General features: G+C 32.9%; 1 protein-coding gene and 1 long non-coding RNA gene across 3 annotated transcripts; both read right to left on the minus strand.

Moving 5' to 3' along the window:
- Positions 1-3,888: 3,888 nt before the first annotated feature.
- Positions 3,889-5,675, minus strand: LOC118487471. Of its 2 annotated transcripts, none has more exons than XR_004881832.1 (5): positions 4,894-5,675; positions 4,719-4,773; positions 4,479-4,523; positions 4,240-4,318; positions 3,889-4,160 (listed from the first exon to the last, which is right to left on the minus strand). It is a non-coding gene; the product is annotated as an uncharacterized LOC118487471 (long non-coding RNA). The 2 variants fall into 2 exon arrangements; XR_004881833.1 differs by having other exon boundaries at positions 4,479-4,629.
- A 14,615-nt stretch (positions 5,676-20,290) lies between these two features.
- On the minus strand, positions 20,291-22,770 carry LOC110905968 (two-component response regulator ARR2). Its single transcript, XM_022151353.1, has 6 exons — positions 22,569-22,770; positions 22,208-22,360; positions 21,615-21,992; positions 21,458-21,534; positions 20,697-21,347; positions 20,291-20,602 (listed from the first exon to the last, which is right to left on the minus strand). Exons 1-6 carry the CDS (start codon positions 22,714-22,716, stop codon positions 20,519-20,521), a joined length of 1,491 nt encoding a protein of 496 aa, XP_022007045.1. The 5' UTR covers positions 22,717-22,770; the 3' UTR covers positions 20,291-20,518.
- Between the last annotated feature and the right edge of the window lie 3,492 nt (positions 22,771-26,262).

Genomic DNA, 26,262 nt, shown 5'->3' on the forward strand with positions numbered 1-26,262 from the left:
CTCAAATTCACAAAAGAAGCAAAAAGACAGCTAATTCTAACATAAATACAAGAAAAGGAACAAAAGTGGATTGCCCGAACCCTCAACGGCATCCTCCCAAGCAAAGAAAGGGAAAACAGAAGACTAAACATGCCCCGTGCTCAGCCAGCACGGGGCCGTGCCCAAGAAGCAGCAGAAAAGACAAACCTATAGAAGCTTCTACTGCCCACCACGGGGCCGTGTCCAGTGAGCACGGGGGCGTGGCGAAAGTACAGCAGGCGCATTAATTGTAATTGCGAATTACAATTAATGAAGAGAGAGAGTGTCAGACGGGCACGGGGGCGTGTCCAGCGGACACGGGGCCTTGCCCAGCCTTCTGCTCAGCCTATAAATAGGAGTGCTTGGTTTCATTTCAACTCATTCCTTGGCACACCACCTCTCTCACACTTCATCCACCACCCACCACCACCATAACACCATCATCCACCACCATCATCCATTGTCCATCGTAGAGTGTGTGAGTCGTCTCGGGATCCAAGATTGATCGTAAGAGTTCTTGACAATCAAGGCCATGTTTGCCTAAGTCTCTTACATCACTTGGTGAAGACAAGTGTTTAGTATAATACTTTTTATTTTTAATCTTTTGCACTTTTTATTTGGTTTTGTATTAATGACTTTAATAACTAGTTACTTATGTTGAAGGTGATCTTTCCTTATCGTTTGTCCGTGGTGTCTTGGCATTATTTTACTGTCTATATAAAATAAAAGATTTTCACCATTCATATCTCCACGGTCTATATGGAGGTATGTTGGCTACCTGGTCGGGGGTTAAGGGAACGGTTTGGTAAGGGTCTTGCCCTTGTTCAGCGTTTAGAGGTCCTGCAAGGGACCTGGGTCAAATTTAGTAGGATCTCCTTCAATGCCCATAGGTATTGGATGGCGGGGATCCAAACTCTTTAACCCCCTCATAAGTTAACTACTATTAATACTATAACCCGGCTATTTAGGACTGTATCCCTGCTGACTCAGACTACTTAGTCGAGGGTAACGTCACCGCCAAAAGCGGGGCCTACCACAATTTGCATTAATAACTTAATTCATTATCTTCCAATAATCCAATCCTTTAGGATTGTATCCTTGCTGACTCAAACTACTGGGTTGAGGGTAACGTCGCCTTCAAAAGAGGGGCCTACTACAATAACTAAGATAATCTCTTAAACAAGTGCAAAAGTGCGAAAATAATCAAAGATTATACTAATACACGAGTCGGATCCAAGTGATTCATCTTGTCTATCTGTTTTTATTTTATTTTTATTTTTCAGCATTTAGTTAGTTTTTATTTTCTTAGTTTAAAGATCTTTTCTAACTTTTTGATTTGATTAGACGTTGAGGATAAACCGGTACTAAAAGCTCTTGTGTCCTTGGACGACCTCGGTATCTTACCAACACTATACTACGTCCACGATGGGTGTAGTTGCCCATATGTGTGTTTAGTGTTAGTAAATATTGTGTTTTATAAATTTAAAACTTGGCTAAAGGTGTAAAAAGGCCTTAAATATACATTAAAAATATATACACACTGACACGCATCAAGTACATAATAATAAATAATGGATTGACAATGATAATTAAATTGCAAAACTAAATAAGTAAATAACAAAAGTTAAAGGAGTTAGTACTTTTATTTATTTTTAGTATGTAATTATAATTAATGAGTTGGTAATAATTATCTAATTGTAAGACTAAATTAGTAAATGACAAAACTAAAAGAGTTAGTAGTTTTATATATTTTTAGTATGTACTAATAATTAATGAATTGGTAACAATGATATAATTGTAAAACTAAATAAGTAAATGACAAAATTAAAAATATAAGTAGTATGATTAGAAGAGTTAGTAGTTAGTAGCATGATTAAAGAGTTAGTATGGGTTAGTAATTGTTAGTAGCATGATTAAAGAGTTCGTATGGGTTAGTAATGTTAGACATGGTAATAATATGTTAGCTAATAATATTATCTAGGTTAGGCATGAATAATAATAGTAATTAGCAATGGGTTAGTAATGTAATGACCATGTTATAGAGGTATGATAAATGTCATCCATTGTACCCTTTTGTTACACCAAGAATCATCAACTTAGGTGATGATCTTGGTTGGTCATGTATAAAATATAAATGACATACAATAATGAAAGGTTGAAGTTTATAAAATAAAACCCAAGATTGGTCCTTATTTTGGTGATGCACCATCTTTGTTTACCATGATAAATATTTAGTGACATTCCATAAGGATTTCTCCAATATGGGAAGTATGAAAACACAAAGAAAAACAAGAAGAAGAGAAGAAAGTGAAAGGAGATGGAACTCACTTTCAAGAGGAAGGAAGAGTTCTTTGAGAAATAGCAAAGAAAAGTGGTGGAACGGGTGCGGTATTTATAGGTGAGAGATTAGGGTTTAAGGTGGTGAAAGAAATATGGAAAGTTGAAAATTGGCCCATTTATATATTTTTTTATTTTTTGGCCTAATGTCATGGGCTTGTTTGTTTTATGCATTTCTTTTTTTTGTTATTTGTATAAATTTTAGTTTCTAACATGATTTATAAACATAGTATGAGACAATAGTTGACTGATTGGGTCTCGAATATCTAATTTACACAACATAAATCAGTTTTTGAATGATTTAAACGTGTCTTGATGATTATATGAATAACACCTATGTTTGATTGAACAAATTATTGTATTGTGTTTTACAAGAATGGAAGAACACATTGTGTTTTACAATAATCAACGCAAATAACTTTCTGAGTTCTGAAATAATTTTTGGTGATTTATGGTGGAAATGCAATGCACAGGGATATTGGGTTTGTTATTATTTTAACTAGGGGGAATACCCGTGCGATGCACGACATGCATAATAGTTATTGTTTTTTCATGGAACGACGACTGATATAGATAGTGCGTGACACGGTACGAAAGTGCGAATATAGTATAGATTTTTAAAACAAAAACCGGTTTTTTTTTTAAAGTTAGCCGTTTGACCATGGTTATTTTGACCAAAGTCCACTCCTCATTCGGCGCTTTGTGGTAGCACCACCAGTCAAAAAAGGCCCAAAACGCCCGAGGGTACAGTGTTCCCCCGCGTTTTTAAGACGCTTTGAGAGAGGTTTGCGCCCCACCACATGTGGTCTCACAAAACTTCAAATCTATGGACGTGTGGTTTCTCAAACCTCTTCAAAAGACGTCACAGTTTTCAAATTTTTTATCTTTATTTTTTCTTTTTCATTGTTTTAGATGGTGTAAAATAGATGTTAAATATATATATATATATATACATATTATACTACATACACATATACATATAAATTCAGTTTGACATCTAAAAGTCAAATTGCAGGTTTTGTTCCCTTTTATAGATCAGAAAGCAGTTTATAAACCAACAAAATTAAAAATTCCTAACAGTTCTTCAAGTGTTTAATTATATCTAGTGGTGATGCCCGCGCGTTGCCGCGGGTTTGTTACGTCAGGAGAATCTGGCCGGTATTGTTCGGTTCATATGGTACCGCGACTTAGTATAGCAACCAAAAGAGAAAACTCAAATACGTTACCATTAACAACTAAAAGAGAAAACACAAAAAAGTTATATGACCGAAACGATATCAACATGTGAAAGAGAACACAAAAAAGCTACATGACCGAAACGATACCGACACGTGTTCGGTTCACTTCGACCAAAATAATAAAAACGGCTTGTTTCGGGTCAACTCTCAGACTAAAACCGAACCGCCTATGTTATCATTACTATTATTACTAAATATAGAGAGTAAATTGTTATATTTCATGTTCAAATAAATTTGACAATTATGATGTTTGATTATCTGTTCAAGCAGAAGGAGCAAATCCAAATACCATCTCTAGCAACATATTCTTTTAAAAATGATCCACAACACCAGTTCAAGACACATAATAATTGATATATTATTAATAATACAATGATCCTCAGTATGCCTTTTTGATATTATTAATAACACAAGTGCTAGAACATATTATTGTTTGTGGAGTCAACTATCAATCTCTTGGCTAATCTAGACCCTTATAAGGATTTTGATAAATCCTTGAGCCCCTGTTCTCCATCCTTCATAAATCCAACATAGCTTGTGTCAAATTGTTTTTTCCACATTAACCTCCTGAAATTAATGATCCCAACAATCAAAAGTCAAACAAAATTTTAAGGAAATTGAGCCCAGAAAAGTGAAAGAAGGTTACCTATCGGTGTTCAATGTTCTGAAAAGCACACGCTTTACCCCCTTGGGAATGTTCAAGGACTTCATAACTTCGGCTTCGGCTGAAATAAGTTAAATAGTAATTAGAATTTAACTCACATGGAAGCTAGAAAACACATATCATGTAAACAGAAGTCATGCATGCTAGCAATAAAGAGCCATTTATTCAAAAAATATACCGAAAGAATCATGGAGCACTTAAAACAGAAGTTGAATATGTACCTGTTATGTTATTATCTCTTGGAACATCAACTAATAATGCTGGGTCTGCAGAAAAAAGGACACGAACGAAATTTGAAGGAAATAACTTAACGTATGCAATGACTATACGTCTAATGTGCAGAAATTTATTTAGAATGGGAAACACGAACATCTGTACACACATACATCCACACAATCTATTTAATGTTGATGAACACATATACTTATTTAACGATAAAGAACATGGTTTGAAGTGACGACCTTATTTGTTTCGCCATACGCAAAATATGTTTCTCAGATTCAATCACACTGGAACCTGCCAACACAGAACGTTTATGCTTACTGTTACACGTTTGGTTTCACCGTAGAGGAGAAAAAGTTGTATATTGAAACTATACAATAGCTAATATGAAACTTGATAGTCCGCGTCACATACACAATGGCAAAACTCAAAAGTGTGAATAATGCATAGGGAGCGATATAGATACATCCGACGGCCGGCTCAACGCCATCACTAATCTCGCTTCTTCACTTTCTCTGCCTTTGTCTGAACTATCTCTCTCTCTAAGCTCAGCTCCCATCTGGCTAAGATCCAGCTCCAACTTTTTCTTTCTCCTCTTCGATCTCCCTCTTTTCTTCTTTCAAACTCTTACACCTGTTTTGATAGTCTCCTGAGCACACACACGCATCAGCTTAAAATGTATGATCGATCACTTTAATTACTTCAATTTAAACGTATTTTGCTGCTTAATTTCATGTTTTTGTAGAGGTTGAAAGGAAGATCTGTACTTGTGTTGTTTTGAACAGTTGTTAGCTTACTTTTGACTGATTTCTCATGCAGTTTGGGGTACCAAACAACTCAAAAGTGGCTACCTTGATGCTGCACTTATTACTGAAATGCAAATCCAGTTTAACAGAACCTGAAGGTGACATCCTTGTTTTTTTTAACAAGTCAAGAATAAATTTATCATGCTTGCTAGTGTCTCTATGAGAGAGTGAAAGGATTAGGTAAAAGCGTACCCGAACTTATAATTTTACCAGTTTATAGTGCACTCCTTAGTGAAATGCAATCCAGGATTTTCAAGCCTACGCCTCCTGGTAAAAGAAAAGTGGTTGTTGCAACTAACATTGCTGAAGCATCATAACTTCTGGTTCTTGTTCTCTACTAACAAATGCACTTTTAATCTTCTTTTTTAAGCCGTTGATGTCACACGTAACCTGATATATGCAAGTAAACCCATACAAAACCGATATAAATTTCAACAAAACTAAATAAACCATAAAATTTAATAACACTTGCCTCGTGGGGACACGTGGCTTGGTTCTTCCCCTATCATTGTTCTCTCTTCGTCCGCCTTTTGTTCTCTCTCACCCGTCTCTTTTTACACGTCTAAACGGATTTTAAAAGGCAAGTTGATAAACACCAACTCCTGGTACAAATAAAAAAAATAAGAAAAAATAAGCAATCACAAATACCATAATTACATATGCAATCTGAATCATGTGATGGTGACTCAAACGATGGATTGCCAACGATTAATCATCAATCTATCCTAAGGAACAATGCGAAGAAACATAATATACAGGTCTTTTCAATGCCATGTTTCCAAAATCAAATCAAATCAAACTACAAATTCGTTGTTCCCAAAGTGATAACAATAATCCACAAATCACTCCATCTATGTTAGCTCAAATTCATCTTCTATTAGTTAAAAATCAAATAGACGTGAATTGGGAAATATTACCTCAAGTTGTAATTCAATTTCATTTCTGATCGGCAAGGACTTGTTCATATAGCTCTTAGGCAGTAGATATATCAAATCATTTCTAAACATCAAATCTATTGTGATAATTGATTGTTACTTACCTGGAATCACTGAATGGCCAGCACAACCACCACCTTCGCAGACACCGGTTTTTCGATCTTTATCGATTCAGTGAAGATGAAATATATCGCGATAGTATCTAAAGAATCTGAAGATGAGTGGGTGGGTTTTTAGGAGCAAAGAAAGGGATGGGAAGAGGCAAACAATTCAAGGTTTTGTTATTGAAGATGGATGGCTGTTGATGGGAAATGGAACAGGTGAAACCGATTGCATATTGAATTTTGGTATAATTGATTGCATATGGATGGTTAATTGAATTTAGGTTCAATTGCAGGTGAAACAATCGGATGCAACATTTAATAGGATAGGGTTTTGCTTTATAGACTGGTGCATTTAAAACAACCATAAATTTTGGTTTTAAAATAGAACATATAACTAAACTTTAGAATATATATAGATATAAGTTAAGATTTAAATATTAAAAAACAATATAAAGCTTGCATCATCCGGTATTGTAAAGCAGCTTTAAGAAGGTATCTTTTGTTTCAAAAGATGTTTAAGTTTCATTTGTGTGTATTTTTCATGGATTGTTTTTGTGTGATCATGTCTTTTAGGTTAGTTTAGAGAATTGCGTTATATAACAAATGTACAGATTGTGTTTAGTTTACTGTGTTTTTTATTTTGTTTTATAACACATAATAATTCATTGTGTTTTAATCTATTACGTTTTATAACACAATGAAAAAACATATTTTTATGTGTTTTTAGTCATTGTGTTTTAGAAAAAAAAACTTTTTTTTTTGTTTTTAGTCCATTGTGCTTTAGAAATAAACACATCTTTGTGTTTTTAGTCTATTGTATTTTAGAAAAGAAAACATTTTTGTGTCTTTAGTCCATTACGTTTTAGAAAAAAATACACATTTTTTGTGTTTTTAGTCCATTGCGTTTTAGATAAAAACACATTTTTTTGTGCTTTTGTCCATTACGTTTCATGTATCTGGCTTTTTGAAAAAAAAAATCAAAAGTATAGCAATAATATACTTGTTTTAAAGATAAAAAATGTTCGTCTTTATAGTGCAATTTTTATATAAAGAAAGAATGTCATATGAAAAAGTTATTAACGTTATAAATATAAGGGGAATTGTAAGAGAGAGAAACTATTGTCTTGGATAGAGTAGAACACCCTTAAATAATCTCACGCGCCTCCATCTTTTTTTCAATTCAACTCATTTAATCAAAGCCCTTAATTATTCAATGGATGGTCATATTGAATATAAAAAGACGTTTGATTTTATTACCATGTGACTTGCATGTGCATGTTTCTAGGTATGTGTTTTAATCATGGACAAAATTACCTTTTCCACTAGATTTTAATCATGTGTTTTTAGTACGTGTCGGTATAGATCCAAGTCGGTTAACATTTTGACATAAATGATCTACATTTTGTCATCAATTTTTTTTTTCGAAAACGAGTCAGGTCAAATATAATACATTTCGGTATAGATTTAAGTTGGTTTACGTTTTGACGTAAATTTTTCTCGGCAACGAGTTAGATCAAATATAAGACGTCTTCGTGCTTATTTTATGTATGGTTTTAGTTGGTATACGTTTTGACATAAGTTTTGTTCGGAAACGAGTTAGGTCAGATATCTGACAGTACAAATTCAAGTTACTTTAAATTTTGATGCTGCCGCAACACGTGACGGGTTAAAATTCTAGTTTTTTAACAAATAATATTGGTTGTTTGTTTATTTCTTACATTTAGTTAATTCTAAAATAAATATTAATTCATGTTTGTTGTAAAATTAAAGTAGATTATAGACCATTTGTATTACACGGTTTTGTATAATAAAAACGATATAATGATATAGTTTGTAAAAAAAAAAACTTCATATAACTGACATATTAGCATATTATTGTAACCATGTGACAGTTCACATTACTAACTTGAAGTTATCATAAAAACTGGTCTATGTTAATTAGCAACACTGAGATATCATAATAGCCCGTGTATTATACTCGTTGAATTCTGAAAAATGTGTCTGATTTGAATTAGAATAATGGGTTAATGACTAAGGTATCAACCATTTATATAAGAATTTGAATTAAGTTATAATCAATAATTTTTTTTTGTTTAGTACAGTGGAACTTATGTCCATCATCGATCAAATATTGTATTTCTAGTAGCAAATCGTTATCATTTTGTGCTATTATATGATTTATTTTATTTATTTGTTACTATGGTGATTTTAATATTTTTTTTAATGCTATTTCAAAGGTTTTCAAATTTAAACAAGTTTATATTGTATTATAATATCTAAGTTATATATATAAATATAAATATTATGTAATTAAAAGGTATATGAGAAACATTGGATGCACCTATTGTACGTATACATTTATATTTATTACATTAATTATAATATATTGAATATTACAATATTATTATAATAGTGAGATATTAAAATTAGAAGAAGATATATATATATATATATATATATATATATATATATATATATAATATTAAATATTAGGAGGAGTGATTTGACTTAGAATCATTTATTAAGGATATGATAAATAATATTCATGTACTAATTATTGAAAAATATAAATAAAATTATGAAGTTAAAGGAAAAGATATCATGTGGCATTATTTGGAATCATTTATTAGAATTAGATATTGAATGTGCTAAAACATTACAAGTCCATTTAAAAGGTTTTTTTGACGAACGGATATTATTAAAATAAAAGTCATAGCAAGAAGCTAGACAAAGAAAATAATTACATATACTGAAACGATCTTATGACCCACTCGGTCCACGAAATTTTGCATTTATGATTAAGAATGCTATACTATAAAAATGAGAAATGCATGATATCGTCAAAGATAATCTTTTCGAGGGGTCAATTCTTCAAAAAAATCATGTCCTTTCTGAATCTCCATATGGTCCACCACACCAAGAACAAAACGGACCTAATAACAAGTTTCTTTTGATCATGCACTCTAAAACCTTCGAGCCATTCCATCAATGAAACCAAAACGCATCAACCGGAAGGGGCATACCTAGCCAAACCCCAACTCAGTCCCAAATATGACTAGCTGCCAAACATCCACCAAACAGATGAGAGTTTAATTCATTTTCAATATTACAACAATGAAAGAATGTCAAAACCTTTGTCTTTCAAATTATCTCTTGTAGGAAGCTTATTTTTTGGTACCCCCCATGCCCAAATATTATCCTTCCTCGGAAGACAATAATACGAAATAGGACCCGTATGAAATAAATAACGGTCAGTTAAATATCAAACCCCATTAATTGTAATATCTTTCGTCTCTCCACAAAACAAAATCCAATTATCGCTACCAAAAGACCAAGGAATCCCATAAATAATAGACATAAGATTCTGAACCAATATTCCACCTCTGATCGAACGATGCTAACTCCAGTTCATCCCGCCAATACGTTGATCAACCGTAAAATCCTTGTGAGTTTCCAAAGCATAAAGACAATGGAACCTATATTTCAATAAAGTGTCTTCAATCCAACATTCACTTCGGTATCTCTAACGTTACTTACAACCTTTTTAACGCCAATTAAGGAATAATACCTGTTTCGTCTAACTTAACCAAGGAATTACATATGTTAGACCAAACCAAAGTTCATGTACCTCTCGGATTAAGATGATTTGGAGAAGAAGACTGACCCATGTATCCAAGATATAACTATGCCCTCTGAAACAAACCTCCACCTCCATTTTTGAAGCAAAGCTTAATTGAAAGCCTTTTAAGAACCTATCACAAGACCACCTTTCCTTTTAGGTGCCATAATACAATTTCAAGAAACCCAATGAGTTTTTCTTCCATCTCCATTAAAACCCAGAAAAAAACAAGATCTATTTTTTCCAACTTGTTTAGAACTCTTTTCGGGTCAACATACAATGAAAAATAATAAACTCCCAACACACCAAGAACAAACGAAGATAACAACGAACGAGCGCCAATAGATAAAAGACCCATCAACAATGACGAAATTCGTTTTTTATTTTTGTTTCAATAAGAAGTTGTTACTCTCCAACATGTTTCATCTTAGATCCAACAAATAAACCCTAATATAAAAAAGGTAATTTAACAAGAAGGCAACCCTTTATCTAAGCCAACATACATACTTCCACAATACATACTTCCACATACTGGACACCAACCCCATATAAATTTGATTTTGTGAGATTAATTTTTAGACCCGAAACACAATAGAAACAGTTAAGGATTCTTACAATATTGTTGATATTGGAAACCGACATTCACCAAAACACATAGCATCGTCCGCATAAAACACATGAGAAAGAGATTTTTCTATCATTAATATGAGCACCCTTGAAAACACCCACCTCAATAGAATCTTCCAAAGCAACATGAAGACCTTCTATAGCTAAAATGCAAAGGAAAGGAGATAAAGGATCTCCTTGTCGGATTCCCCTTTGCATATCAAATTCTATTATTGGATTACAATCAACTAGAACAGACATCTTGGATAAGCTCAGACACTTATGTATACAGGAAATCCACTTTTTCCAAATCCCACAAACTTCATAATCTTAAACAAATATTTTCAAAATAATGAATCATAAGTCTTTCATAATCAATCTTAAAAATCATGAGTTTGTTTTTCTTCTTTTTTATAACACTCGATAATCTCATTCATTATTAAAGGACCGTCTAAAACTTAACTACTTGTTAAAAGAAACAAATATAATTAAGAATATTTAAGCAAAATCATTGTAACTTTATATAAGGTATCCAAGAGTTAAACTATTTATAAATAAAAACACATTAACTAAGAATCTAGTGTGTGAAAACATTGTAAGTTCATATCAAACGTTACGTATGAATATATATTTCAATGATTTGATGAAATAAACAAAATAATTAACACCTGCTTGTGCTACAATATTAAAATTTTATATAAAACGTCTCCTAAGAGTAGATAGTTGAACCATTCGTAAATAGAATCACATTATATATATCTGATAGGGAAGTGTCGGTGCATTTGTCACCACCACACACTAACTTTGAATTTTATTTATTATTAGCTTATAGTTTTGTAATTTACGTTTTTGGCCCATAGAATTTTCTTTTTTTACCTCCTGATGTATTGCAAAACACATCTGTTTTCCCTTTACAGTTTTAGTATGTTTTTATCATTTAGCTAGTATTTTTATTAGTTTTTAGCTTGTATTTATTTATGTTTTTACAAGTGCCTGTGCATAGAAGGAGCAGAAATAGAGGCTAAATCGTGGAAGAAACACACGCGCGGGAAAAGGAATGGAAAAGAAAATGAAAAATTAGAAAAGTGTTGTCTTCGCGCCACGTGAAGATTGGAAGAAGGCTCTTGATGACGCGCCAAGCGCCCGGCCCAGAAAAATGAAGGCCCATAAACCAAATCCACTTATCACTACCATAAGACCAAGGAATCCCATAAATAATAGACATATGATATTGAGACTAAACCTCTTCAGCCTCACCTGATAGAACGACACCAACTCCAGTTCATCCCGCTAATACGCTGATCAATCGTACAATCCTTGTAAGTTTCCAAAGCATAAAGACAATGAAACCTATATTTCAATAAAGTGTCTTCAATCCAATATTCACACCAAACTTTGGTATCTCAACCGTTACCTACAACCTTTTTAACGCCAATAAAGGCGTAATACACGTTTCATCTAACTTAACAAAGAAATTACATATGTTAGACCAAACTGAAGTTCATGTACCTCTCGGATTAAGATGATTTAGAGAAGAATGCTGACCATGTATCCAAGCTATAACTCAAGAACATAAACTACCACCCTCTGAAACAAACCTCGACCTCCATTTCTGAAGAAGAGGTTTATTAAAAGCCTCAAAAGAACCTATCACAAGATAACCTTTCATTTTAGCTGCCATAATACAAGTCTAAGAAACCCAATGAGTTTTTGATTTAGCTACCATAATACAATTCCATGAAACCCAATGAGTTTTTATTTCATCTGCATAAAAACCCAGCAAAAAAGGAGATCTAATTTTTTACAACTTGTTTAGAACTCCCTTCGGAACAACATACAACAAAAAATAATAAACTCCCAATGCCCCAAGAACCGAATAAGATAATAAAGAACAAGCACCAATAGATAAAAGACCCATCCAGCATGACGAAATCCGTTTTTTAAATTTTTCTACAAGAAGTTGATATTCTCCAACATGTTTCATCTTAGAGCCAACAAATAAACCCTAATATAAAAAAGGTAATTTAGCAAGAAGGCAACTCGTAATCTAAGCCAACTTACAGACTTCCTCATACTGCACACCAACCCCATATATTTAACTATGTGAGATTCATTATTAAACCTGTAACACAATAAAAACAACTGAGGATTCTTACAATATTGCTGATATTGGTTACCAACATTCACCAAAACACATAGCATCGTCCGCATAAAACAAGTAGAAAGAAATTCTCCACCATTACCAATTTGATTACCTTTGAAAACACCTATCTCTATATAATCTTCCAAAGTAACATGAAGACCTTCAATAGCTAGAATGAAAAAGAAAGGAGACAAAGGATCTCCTTGATGGAGTCCCCTCTGCATATCAAATTATATTATTGGACTACCATTAACTTGAACGGACATTCTGAATGAACTCAGACACTCATGTATCCAAGGAATCAACTTTTTTTCAAATCCCACAAACTCCATCATCTTAAACAAATATTTCCATGATAACGAATCTTAAGTCTTTTCAAAATCAATCTTGAAAATCATGAGTTTCTTTTTCTTCCTTTTATACCACTCGACAATCTCACTCATTATTAAAGGACTGCCTAAAACTTAACTACTTTTTAAAAGAAACAAATATAATTAAGAATAGTTAAGCAAAAACTTTGTAATATAAGATGTCCAAGTAGTTAAGCTATTTATAAATAAAAACATATGAATTAAGAATCTAGTGTGTTAAAACATTGTAAGTTCATATCAAACGTTACATATGAATATATATTTCAATGCCTTGATAAAAGAAACAAAATAATTAATAGCTTGTTGTGCTACAATATTGAAAGTTTATATAAAATGTCTTCCAAGACTAATAAGTTGAACCATCCGTGAATAGAAACCCATTATATATATCTTATAGGGAAGCGTCGGTGCATTTTTCACCACCACCCTCTAAATTTGAAACTTTTCATTTTTAGCATATAGTATTGTAATTTACATTTTTGGCCCATAGACTTTTCGTTTTTCACCCATGATGTATTGCAAATCACATCTGTTTTCCTTTACGGTTTTAATATGTTTTTATACATTTAGCTAGTAGTTTTATTAGCTTTTAGCTTGTATTTATTTATTTATTTGTTTATTTATTTATATGTTTATGTTTTTACAAGTGCCCGTGCGTAGAATGAGTGGAAATCTAGGCTAAATCGTGGAAGAAACACACATGCGGGAAAAGGAATGGAAAAAAACGAAAAATTAGAAAAATGTCGTCTTCGCGTCATGTGAAGATTAGAAGAAGGCTTTTGATGACGAGCCAAGAGCCTGACCCAGAAAAAATGGAGGCCCGATTATTTTGTTTCTCGCGCCATGCGAAGAAGGCTAGTTAGGCATTCGCGATACGCGAAGACCTCTTAAATATGGAAAAATCCTAAGTCGAATATTTAAACACTTTTAGCCAATCTCTTCGAGAGAACTTACTTCTAGCCATAAATACTATAAATACTGAATAGAAGGACACGTTAAAATAAATAACTCTCAATTAAATATCAAACCCCTTTAATTGTAATATCTTTCGTCTTGCCACAAAACCAAATCCATTTGTCACTACCATAAGACCGTGGAATCCCATATAAAATAGACATAAGATATTTAGACTGAACCTCTACAGCCTTACCTCTGATAGAACGACGCAAACTCCAGTTCATCCCGCCAAAACGTTGATCTGTCGTACAATCCTTGTAAGTTTCCAAAGCATAAAGACAGTGAAACCTATATTTCAGTAAAGTGTCTTCAATCCAATATTCACTCCAAACTTTGGTATCTCAACCGTTACCCACAGCCTTTTTAACACCAATAAACGAATAATATACATTTCATCTAACTTAACAAAGAAAATTACATATGTTAGATCAAACTAAAGTTCATGTACCTCTCGCATTAAGATGATTTGGAGATAGAAGGTTGACCATGTATCCAAGCTATAACTCAAGTCCATAAACTACTACCCATTGAAACAAACCTCCACCTCCATTTTTGAAGCAAAGCTTTATTAAAGCCTCTAAAGAACCTATCACAAGACCACCTTTCATTTTAGCTACCATCATACAATTCCAAGAAACCCAATGAGATTTTCTTTCATCTCCATTAAAATCCAGAAAAAAAAGCGAGATCTAATTTTTTCCAACTTGTTTAGAACTCCCTCCGGAACAACATACAACATAAAATAATAAAGTACCAACGCACCATGAACAGAAGAAGATAATAACGAACGAGCACCAACAGATAAAAGACCCATCAACCATCACGAAATCCATTTTAAAATTTTTAATTAGAATTTGTTACTCTCCAACATTTTTCATCTTAGAGCCAACAAAAAAAACCCTAATATAAAAAAAAAGGTAATTTACCATTAAGGCAACCCGTAATCTAAGCCAACTGATAGACTTCCTCATACTTCACACCAACCCCATATAAATTCAAATTCGACTTTGTGTGATTAATTTTTAGACCCGAAACACACTAGAAAAATTAAGGATTCTTACAATATTGCTGATATTGGATACTGACATTCACCAAAAACATAACATCGTCCGCATAAAACACATGAGTAAGAGATTCTCCACCATTACCAATTTGATCAACCTTGAAAACACCCACCTCTATAGAATCTTCCAAAGCAACATGAAGACCTTCCATATCTAGAATGAAAAGAAAAGAAGATAAAAGATCTCCTTGTCGAATTCCCATTTGCATATCGAATTCTATCATTGGACTACCATTAACTAGAACGGACATTCTGGATAAGCTTAGATACTGATGTATCCAGGAAATCCAATTTTTTCAAATCCCACAAACTCCAAAATCTTAAACTAATATGTCCAAGATAACGAATCATAAGTCTTTTCAAAATCAATCTTGAAAATCATGAGTTTCTTTTTCTTCCTTTATACCACTCGACAATCTCATTCATTATTAAAGGACGGTCTAAAACTTTACTACATGTTAAAAGAAACAAATTTAATGAAGAATAGTCAAGCAAAAATGTTGTAACTTTATCTAAGATGTCCAAGAGTTAAGCTATTTGTAAATAGAAACACATTAACTAGGAATCTAGTGTGTGAAAACATTTTAAGTTCATATCAAACGTTACATATGAATATATATTTCATCGATTTGATGAAAGGAACATAATAATTAACTGCTAGTTGCGCTACAATATTGAAAGTTTATATAAAACGTCTCCTAAGACTAAATAGTTGAACCATCCGTGAATAGAAACACGTTATATATATCTTATAGGGAAGTGTCGGTGCATTTTTCTCCACCACCCCCTAACTTTGAAAATTTTCATTTTTAGCCTATAGTTTTGTAATTTACATTTTTGGCCCCTTGACTTTTCTTTTTTTACCCCTGATGTATTGCAAAACACATATATTTTCCCTTACGGTTTTGTATGTTATTATTCATTTAGCTAGTAATTTTATTAGTTTTTAGCTTGTATTTATTTATTTATGTTTTCACTAGTGCCCGTGCGTAGAAGGAGTGGAAATCGAGGCTAAATTGTGGAAGAAACACACACGCGGGAAAAGGAATGGAAAAGAAAGTGAAAAATTCGAAAATGTTATCTTACCACCAGGTGAAGATTAGAAAAAGGCTCTCGATGACGCGCCAAGAGCCCGGCCCAGAAAAATGGAGGCCCGATTATTTTGTATCTCGCGCCATGCGAAGAAGGCTAGTTAGAACTTCGTGACGCGCGAAGACCTCTTAAATCTGGAAAAAATCATAAGTCGAATATTTAAAACACTTTTAGCCAGTCTCTTCGAGAGAACTTACTTCCAACCATAAAAACTGAAAAGAAGAACCTGTTGGAAAAAAAAAATAATGATCAAATAAATATCGAACCCCTTTAATTGTAATATATTTCGTCTCCCCACAAACCAAATCCTCTTATCACTGCCATAAGACTGAGGAAGATCATAAATAATACACACAAGATATTCAGACTAAACCTTTTTAGCTCCACCTCTGATCGAACGACGCCAATTCCAGTTCATCCCGCCAATACATTGATCAACCATCCAACCCTTATAAGTTTCCAAAGCATAAAGGCAATGGAACCTATATTTCAATAAAGTGTCTTCAATCCAACATTCATTTCAAACTTCGGTATCTCTAACGCTACCTACAACCTTTTTAACGCCAATAAAAGAATAATACCCATTTAGTCTAACTTAACAAAGGAATTACATATGTTAGACCAAACCGAAGTTCATGTACCTCTCGGATTAAGATGATTTGGAGAAGAAGGCTGACCATGTATCCAAGCTATAACTCGAGTCCATAAGCTAATGCCCTCTGAAACAATCCTCCACCTCCATTTTTGAAGCAAAACTTTATTGAAAGCCTCTAAAGAACCTATCATAAGACCACCTTTCCTTTTAGCTGACATAATACAATTCCAAGAAACCCAATGAGTTTTTCTTACATCTCCATTAAAACCCAAAAAAACCGACATCTATTTTTTCCAAGAACAGAAGAAGATAATAACGAACGAGCACCAATAGATAAAAGACCCATCAACCATGACGAAATTCGTTTTTTAAATATTTCAATAAGAAGTTGTTACTATCCAACATGTTTCATCTTAGAGCCAACAAATAAACCATAATATAAAAAAGGTAATTTACGCATAAGGCAACCCGTAATCTAAGCCAACTAACAGACTTCCTCATACTGCACACCAACCCATATAAATTTGAATTTGTGGGATTAGTTTTAGACCCAAAACACAATAGAAACAATTAAGGATTCTTACAATATTGCTGATATTGGATACCGACATTCACCATAACACATAGCATCATATGCATAAAACAAGTGAGAAAGAGATTCTCCACCATTATGAATTTGACCCCCCTTGAAAACACCCGCCTCTATAGAATCTTCCAAAGCAACATGAAGACCTTCCATAACTATAATGAAAAGGAAAGGAGATAAAGGATCTGCTTGTCAGATTCCCATTTGCATATCAAATTCTATTATTGGACTACCATTAACTAAAGCATACATAGACATTCCGGATGAACTCGGACACTCATGTATCTAGGAAATCCACTTTTTTTTCAAATCCCCCAAACTTCATAATCTAAAACAAATATTTCCAAGATAACGAATCGTAAATCTTTTCAAAATCAATTTTGAAAATCATGAGTTTCTTTTTCTTCCTTTTATACCACTCGACAATCTCATTCATTATTAAAGGACCGTCTAAAACATAACTACCGGTTAAAAGAAACAAATTTAATTAAGAATAGTTAAGCAAAAACATTATAACTTTATATAAAATGTCCAAGTAGTTAAGCTATTTGTAAATAGAAACACATTAACTAAGAATCTAGTATGTTAAAACATTGTAAGTTCATATCAAACATTACATATGAATATATATCTCAACCATTTGAGAAACCAAACAAAATAATTTACAGCTGGTTGTGCTACAATATTGAAAGTTTATATAAAATGTCTCCTAAGACAAAATAGTTGAACCATCCGTGAATAGAAACACATTATATATATCTTATAGGAAAGTGTCGGTGCATTTTTCACTACCACCCCCTAACTTTCAAAAATTTCATTTTTAGCCTATAGTTTTGTATTTACATATGTTTTCCCTTATGGTTTTAGTATGTTTTTATTCATTTAGCTAGTAGTTTTATTAGTTTTTAGCTTGTATTTATTTATTTATGTTTTTACAAGTGCCCGTGCATAAAAGGAGCGGAAATCGAGGGTAAATCATGGAAGAAACACACACGTGGGAAAAGGAATGGAAAAGTAAATGAAAATTTAGAAAAATGTTGTCTTCATGCCACGTGAAGATTAGAAGAAGGCTCTTGATGATGCACCAAGATCTCGGCCCAGAAAAAACGAAGGCCCGATTATTTTGTTTCTCGCGCCACGCGAAGAAGGCCAATTAGGCCTTCGTGACACGCGAAGACTTCTTAAATATGGAAAAATCCTAAGTCGAATATTTAAAACACTTTTAGCCAATCTCTTCGAGAGAACTTACTTCCAGCCATAAAAACTGAGAACTCTGGACGATTTTGGAATGGAGAAGTCGGTTGCGCTTATTCGGTTTATTTTTTGTGAACTTCTTTGTTTTTTCCAGATATCTAGACATCATGTTTATGGATTATGAGACTTGTTATTTGCTACTGAACATGATTATTTGCTAGATTTTTATTACTACCTATGTTTTGGATGATGATGATTGTTGATTTTGGATATTTTATCGGTTTTTGGATGTTGTTGATGGTTTAATGTTAACTAGTGGGTTTCGTCCGCGCTACGCCGCGGGTACTCTATCAGTATTGGTTCATAGCAGTACCGACACTTGCTATAACAATTGAAAGATAAAACCCAATAAATAAAGTCTTGATATGCACAAAAAATATCAACACGTATTTTAGATAAAAAAAAACTGTAAAAATGAATAAGCTATGTGTAGTGGTCAAAATAAGAAAGTAAAAGCCAATTAGTGGTTAAAACAAAAACTTTTAAAGTGTACTATTGCATCAACTTTTATCATTAATAGATAGATATAGTTGTACAGAGCCATTTTACCATTGATGTGATGTGTATGTGTATTTAGATCTGGTTTATTATTGATGTGTGTATGTAAAGAGCCTTTTTACTTCATTTTTACACCTCCTCAACTTAGAATTTTTATATCATTAACGTATCATATAACGTTTGGACTAATTCATTCAATATTTGCAATGTATCCGCACCGCAATGTTCTCTGATCTAGTTGCTAGTTAATATTTAATAACCAAGTGTGCTAAAAGATATATTAAGTTTATTTAAGATTAGATAGTTCCACTTTTTGTTGAAAGAAACATATTAGTTAAGGATAAGTTCTACTAAAACAATGGGAGGGTTTTGTTTTTCTTCAGGGTGAGGGTTAAGTCTAATTGGCAAAGCTATTGGTGTTAGAGGTGTTGTTCCCTTTGAGATTAAGGGTTTGAGCTCCGTCGAAGACGGATTTGTGTAATTTAAACAGTTCAAGAAAAAAAAAACAATGGGAGTTTCTATAAAACATCTAAGATAAACAATTCAACTGCTTGTGAATAGGAACACATTAGTTAAATATCAGATGTGCTAAAACGTTGTATCTTCCTCTAAAAACGTTCGAAGAACAAATCTTCATAGATAGTAAATTAATATGCCAAAAACATTTCTTAAGATTAAATAGTTCATCTATTTGTTAAAGAAACAGATTAACTAACAATTAGTTGTGCTAATGTATTGTAAGTTTGTATAAAATGTCTCCTATGAAAGTTATTTTTCAAAAAAAAACTATTTGTGCTTAGAAACACATTTATTAGGAACCGAACGTGATAATACATTATAAAATAGTGTAAGAAACACATTAATTAGATATAAGAAACACATTAATTAGTTAAGTATCATTTGTAATAAAATAATGTAAGTTTATATAAAGGTATTCAAGAATTAAATAGTTTAACTATTTGGGAATAGAAACGCATTAGTAAAGAATATTCGATTGTGCTAAATCATTATAAGTTTATATGAGCGTTTCTTAAGTTTAATAATTCAACTACTTTTTTTTGAAAGAACACGTTAATTAACAGCTGGTTGTGCTAAAACATTGTAAGCTTGTATCATACAATATTTATTTTAGAAAAAATAACACGTTAACTAAGAATTTCTCAAACAACCCACAAATGCTTATAACAAACAGAAAACCTCAACGTTCAAAACAAATCCATACGCATACAACCAACATTAGAAAAAAACAACAGATCTACACTTAACAAAATTTGAATTTTTGGATGTTTTTACCAATAAAAACATTCAAAAATTCATGTGCATATGCCTATGCACACAGTGCTCTCTGCCAAACAAACAACATTAAACACTACTACATATTACTAGCTTATAAAGAACTTGTAAAAATGGCTAAGGTGCTCCGGGAAGATCATCAAAAGCATACGGCCCGCCAAACACAAGATCATCTTCTGGTTGTCCAACGCCTACATGCGACTGCATAACAGAAATATACGATCGGGTTAAGTCACCTTACATAGAATATTGCACATTAAATATTTAATTAATGCTAAAGAACATTTATATGTACCTGATCAAGAAGTGCACTAAGGAGGTCCTCTTGGTTTTCCCCTGTGCCGTTACGATGGGTCCCACTTCCGTCATCGATTGCAAAAGGTGCGGGGAACCGCGTGGTCTGGGTAGAAGAATGAGCCAACCAATCGCTGAAGGTCATGTTTGCCGAGCCTGTTTCGGGTCTGACCTGGTTTGCATCATTGAAAAAGTTGTAACCTGGAACAATCCCACTTCCTGATATGCTGGATCCAATGCCTTGTGTCAACATTCCATTAGGAAAAATAGGTTGACTTGTACTTGGACCCTGGCCTTGACCAGCCATTGGCCCCAATAGTTGACTGTTAACACCATTGAATGCATATTGGTTGGATTGATTCAAGCCCATGAACTGCTTTGGTTCCATATTTGTTGCATTGCCATAAAATCTTGGATTCTCAAAGATAAATGTGTTTCTTTGATCAACGAGCGGCATAGGAATCGAGGATCTTGAGTTGTTTAAACGATCAAGAACCGAAGTTTGAAGAGGCGTGAGGTAATGACCAGAGTGCGGACCCCTACCCGCCAACGCCATAAGGTCATGGCCTCGATTGATGGTCTCCATAAATGAGGTATCGATTGCGCTCGAGTCTTTCGACTCATCGAGGCGTTTGAGATAAAGTCGGTATTTCTGCACCAAGTATTTACATTTGTAAACAAATTTTCTAAAGAACATATGTAAACTTGAAATTATAAATAATGATGTAAAATTTGAAAGGGTTATGGTGGGTGTTAGCTTGCCTGAAGATGGCTCGCGATGTTTTCTCGGGTTATGCCTGGAACGTCCATCAGCTCCAAGACTTTTTTGGGGACAGTTTCTGTAGTTAGAGTTCAGGGTTTAGGGTTTTTATATCAAAGTAATAATATGTAAAAAAAACAAGGGTAGAAAATGCCTTACTGTCAAGCCCGAGCTTATTAACAGCTGCTAAAAACTTTTGATGAAGCTCAATAGACCAAACGAAACGAGGCTTCTTCGAAGAAGAAGTCTCCTCTCGTTCCTCAGACCCATCCTCGTATTCTTTTCTCTTTGCATTTTTCGAGTTATGCCCTTCGTTTCCAGAAGACAAATTGGCAACATCTTCTGGAACTTTCTGACGTTGGTCAACATCATCAGCACTTGTTAACGGCTCAAAAGCTTTCTCCTTTCGTTTCCTTCGAAAAACGTGTAGCCATATACCGCGCAACGCCTCCATACTAATGGGTTTGAGTATATAATCACATGCACCGTGATTTACACCCTCCATCATTACATGTTTGTTGTAATCGGCTGACATCACTATAAAATTGACCATATTAAAACCTTAAACCTTAAACCATAAAAGTCTTAAAAGTGTCATTAACACAAAAAAAAATATTAAATGAATAGTGGTTGACTCATGCAACTTCGACCAATATTCAAGATATTCAAACATGATAACATAAATTTAAGCTCATAAATCATCACAAAAACGCGAGAAACACGATGTAATCCTAACGAATTCGTTTACTTACTAATGACCGGAAGATCCATTTCGAGCCCGATGTGTTCGAGGAGTTTAAATCCATCCATATCCGGCATATAGACATCACTCAAAACTATATCACACACATTGTCTTTTTCCCTAAGCAATGATAAAGCAACCTCCGCTTTATTGCACATAATTGCTGCAAATGAATAAACACTTGTTTCAATCTATAAATATAGTAAAACAAATCAAACATAAATTTCATCAAAAAAAAAAACAGAATTAAATGTCAAATTGTTCCGTTAAATTATTAAAATTTCATAAAAAAAACCCTAACAGAAAATTGTTTTTTTTTTTTCTTAAATCAAATCAGAAATGTGGATGTAATAATCTGTGATTCTATGTACCTTCATAGTTGCATTTTTTCAGCATTTTCTCTAAGATCATGAGACAAGTTTGATCATCATCTACAACAAGCACCCGGAGACCATCCGGAAAGCTGTCTGGTAAACTGCCGGAGGCTGCGGACTTACACTGAACATTGTTTCCAGACATTCTCAATTTGTGAGTTTTGTGAGAGTTTTGCAACCAACTCAATTGAATTGTCAATTTGTGAGTTTTTGTGTGAGTTTTACAACCAACTCAAGTGAATTTATACAGAAAAAAATAATATACCCGTTGGTGTAGATTTCAAAAAATACAAGCCAGATTCATCCCATAACGTTAAAATTTCAAGATATATGTCATATGAGATAATGTTGTTACGTATTACATATTACATGTTATGGTATTATATGTTAATACATTAATATCTTAATAATAAATATAATATTATTGATAGTAAAATTGATGAATACAATGAATCTACACTGATTAAATTTCATGTTTGTTGATTTTCATTATGATGGTATTTTAGATTTAATGTGTGTGTCGAATTAGGAATGGAATTATATTCAAAGATTTGTTTTTTTAATTTTTTAAATGATTAAAATAAACAAGGGTTTTTATTTAGGGCATCAAAGAAAATTTATTTAATATTGGAGGTGTAATTAAACGTGGAAAAGTGAAATTGAGAATGAGATTAGATTAAATTAAATGTTGTTAATGTTATAACTGGTAATGAATTTAAAATTTTATAATCATGTAATTGAAAATGTTTTGGTTAAAAGTTGTCAATGAACACTAAAAGTAAAATAATTAAAGAAAATGTGATGTTAGAGTATAAAGTTATAAATTTATCAAGGTATCTTGCTAGTGTTATACAAAATTATGTTGATGTAACAAATTATATTAAAATTATCATTGTATGTAATGGATTTTTAGTTTTATCATTTAGTGAAACAAACGTGTTTTTTAATACCATTTTACGTATAAGTTGACATGAAAGTCGTAAGACATCGGTTTTTTTCTTCTGTTTTATGTTGTTGACGTTGCATGTTTACAAATGATTTGTCCAAATTACGAAGGTATTTAGTAGAGGCGTCTCTGAGAATTTGCATACCCTGTTCGAGATTGAAAATGTGCCATTCCGTTATGTTTTGTTATTATTTAAAAAAAATCAAATTAGTATTGGGTTCAATAAAGCTAATTCCAATTGGGCTAAATTCTAAACCATAAAAAATGATTTGTAAATGAGCCTATATTGGAAGTGATATGTATTTACTATTTAAAAAAATAAATATACGTATCGGATTTTTTTTTAAATCACATGCCCCTCGAAATCGCAGGCCTTGTGCGGAGGTCCTCCCTGCATACCATCAAAGCCTCCCATGGTATTTAGGGAGGATCGGTGAATACATGGAACATAAATCAGTGGCATTCAATTAGGGTGTTGTTATAATTATAGGTTAGGGTTTAATATGGTCCGCCAGCGATGGTCGTAAACATTATTTAATACCTAATGGTGGCAGATCTTTTTTTGGGAGAGAGGAGGTGGAATATGCATATATGCTGAGTCGTTACCACACATGAGTGATAGCCTGATACGGTTGAATGATGATAGTGATAATAACAATAATAAAAATAATATGATATTATGATATGTCACAATTCTTGTGATATAGTTGCATATTAGGTTATTGACACAACATGTAACCATATCATTTTCTAACAAATATAAACTCAAGTTATTTTTCTTTTATATCAATATACTAGTGGAAATATCATATAAAACTAAAGGTTTAAATAATTATTTATATGATACTCTCTAATTATATCATAGGGGCTAATAAAAGTTATTGCAATATTAACCAAGTGTTATAATCTTGGTAGTACTTTTCCTCTTTGTTAGCTACCGCATTTAATGCCCTTTCGCTTCTTGTATCTACTCCAAGTGTTCGTGACATACACTTCACAAGTAGAAACCCAAAAGTGTTGGCTTTGAAAGTCGAGTGAGCGTAAAGGGTTGCCTTAATCAAAAGCGTATGTGCATCGTGTTCATGCAAAGCACGTGATCAATTTGACTAAAGTTATGTCACCTTGGTGGCTATAGTTTTGCTAGACTTGTCTTAAAAGATAACTGAGCATCTCTTGATCAATTATTATCGTATTTTATCATATTTATATTCATGTGTTTACCTCGTCATATTATGTAAAACTCATCTTAATCTTCATTTTCATGTGGTTTGAATCTTAATTAATTTCGTGATCCTATAAATATATTATATTAGGGTTTGATAGCAAAGAAAGGGTGGTAGTTTATTGGGAGAGAAGGGGTGGATGTTACGTGTTTGTGTGAACTTTTTTGCATATACAAGTATACGTGGCGGTCGAAGATGAGTGGTAGCTTGAAATGGGTGACAATCGAAGAAGCGTAGTCGTTGGTGATAGTTGATTGTTAGCAAAGAGGGTTTATCAATGCTAAAGAACAACAATAACTATACGTGTTAATTATATAATAAATACTGTGAGATTTTATCTGGTATTAACTATACGTGTTGTAATCTAGATCACTACTTTCTCTTTTATTAACCACCCTAGATCGCATCCCTTGTTCATCTAATATTTGTCGAAGTATATATGATATACACATAAGTATAAACCCTAAGTGTTATCTTTTAAAGTCGGGCAATCTTAAAGGTTTATCATAATCAAACAACCAAAACAATACAGATCGTTCCTTTCTAAACATGAATTGCTCACCAATAATCTTGTATTTGTCTTTATCTTATCGTGTGTAAATACAACAAAGATATATCTTCGTCAATATCATCATGCAATGTTATATCTATATCCGTATCTTGGTTATATCATGTTTGGATCACATTCATATTACTACCATGTCTTTGTTGTGACATATGAACCTCAGTGTTCATGCAAAGCACATTATCATATCAAACCTCTTATCACATGTTTAATTGCCATATTATTTGTAACATCACAACGTTATTACTTTATGTATAATGTGACTCCACTTATGCCATCTTTGTGGTGCCACTTATGCTATATACATCTTTATTCATGTTTATCTCTACGTTTTCTACAAAACGCGTCTTAACCTTTCTCGTCACGTGGTTTGAATTTTTTATCTTTATCCTAATGTCTTAATCATAAAATATTTTTATCTTTAAACCATAAAGTGGTCAGTCCATCAGTGTGAAGGTGCATGGAAGACCTGTCTGTGAAAATACCTAAAACACCGACCAACATAAAGGTACACGAAATCGTTCCATTATTATGTTAACTCCACTTATGTCAATGGAGCATGTGCTACATGTATATGTGACTCCACGTTTGAAATCATGGTTGTCAGTGTGTGTGTGTGTGTGTGTGTGTGTGTGTGTGTGTGTGTAATATGTAACTCCACTTTTGTTACGTTTGGTGATTCCACTTTTGCTACCTGATCAAACTATCTTGCGTGAACATTGACCATAATATCGTGTCAGTGTAGAAATCTTTTATTTATCTTTTCATTCTGTGGTTCCTTTTTCTAATTCATAATTGATCTTATTTCTTATTATGATTCTTTTCTTTCTTACATATTTGAAAGTTTGGCATACAAGGCACACAATCAAGTTATAATAACAATCTTTATCAAAATCTATTCTTATTTTAAGTATACATCTAGAGTATAATAGTTGTCGTAAGTATGTGAGACATATG

This window comes from Helianthus annuus, chromosome 2, assembly GCF_002127325.2.
Source record: "Helianthus annuus cultivar XRQ/B chromosome 2, HanXRQr2.0-SUNRISE, whole genome shotgun sequence".
In the NCBI taxonomy this organism is placed as follows: Eukaryota; Viridiplantae; Streptophyta; class Magnoliopsida; order Asterales; family Asteraceae; genus Helianthus; species Helianthus annuus.

Bases quoted from the DNA above. Each gene is read 5' to 3' on its own strand.
- LOC110905968 (XM_022151353.1), bottom strand. From the start codon at position 22,716: ATGTCTGGAAACAATGTTCAGTGTAAGTCCGCAGCCTCCGGCAGTTTA. The intron at 22,361-22,568 runs GTACATAGAATC...ATTCATTTGCAG, and splicing joins GAAAAAATGCAACTATGAAG to CAATTATGTGCAATAAAGCG. The intron at 21,535-21,614 runs GTAAGGCATTTT...CTCTAACTACAG, and splicing joins TAATAAGCTCGGGCTTGACA to AAACTGTCCCCAAAAAAGTC.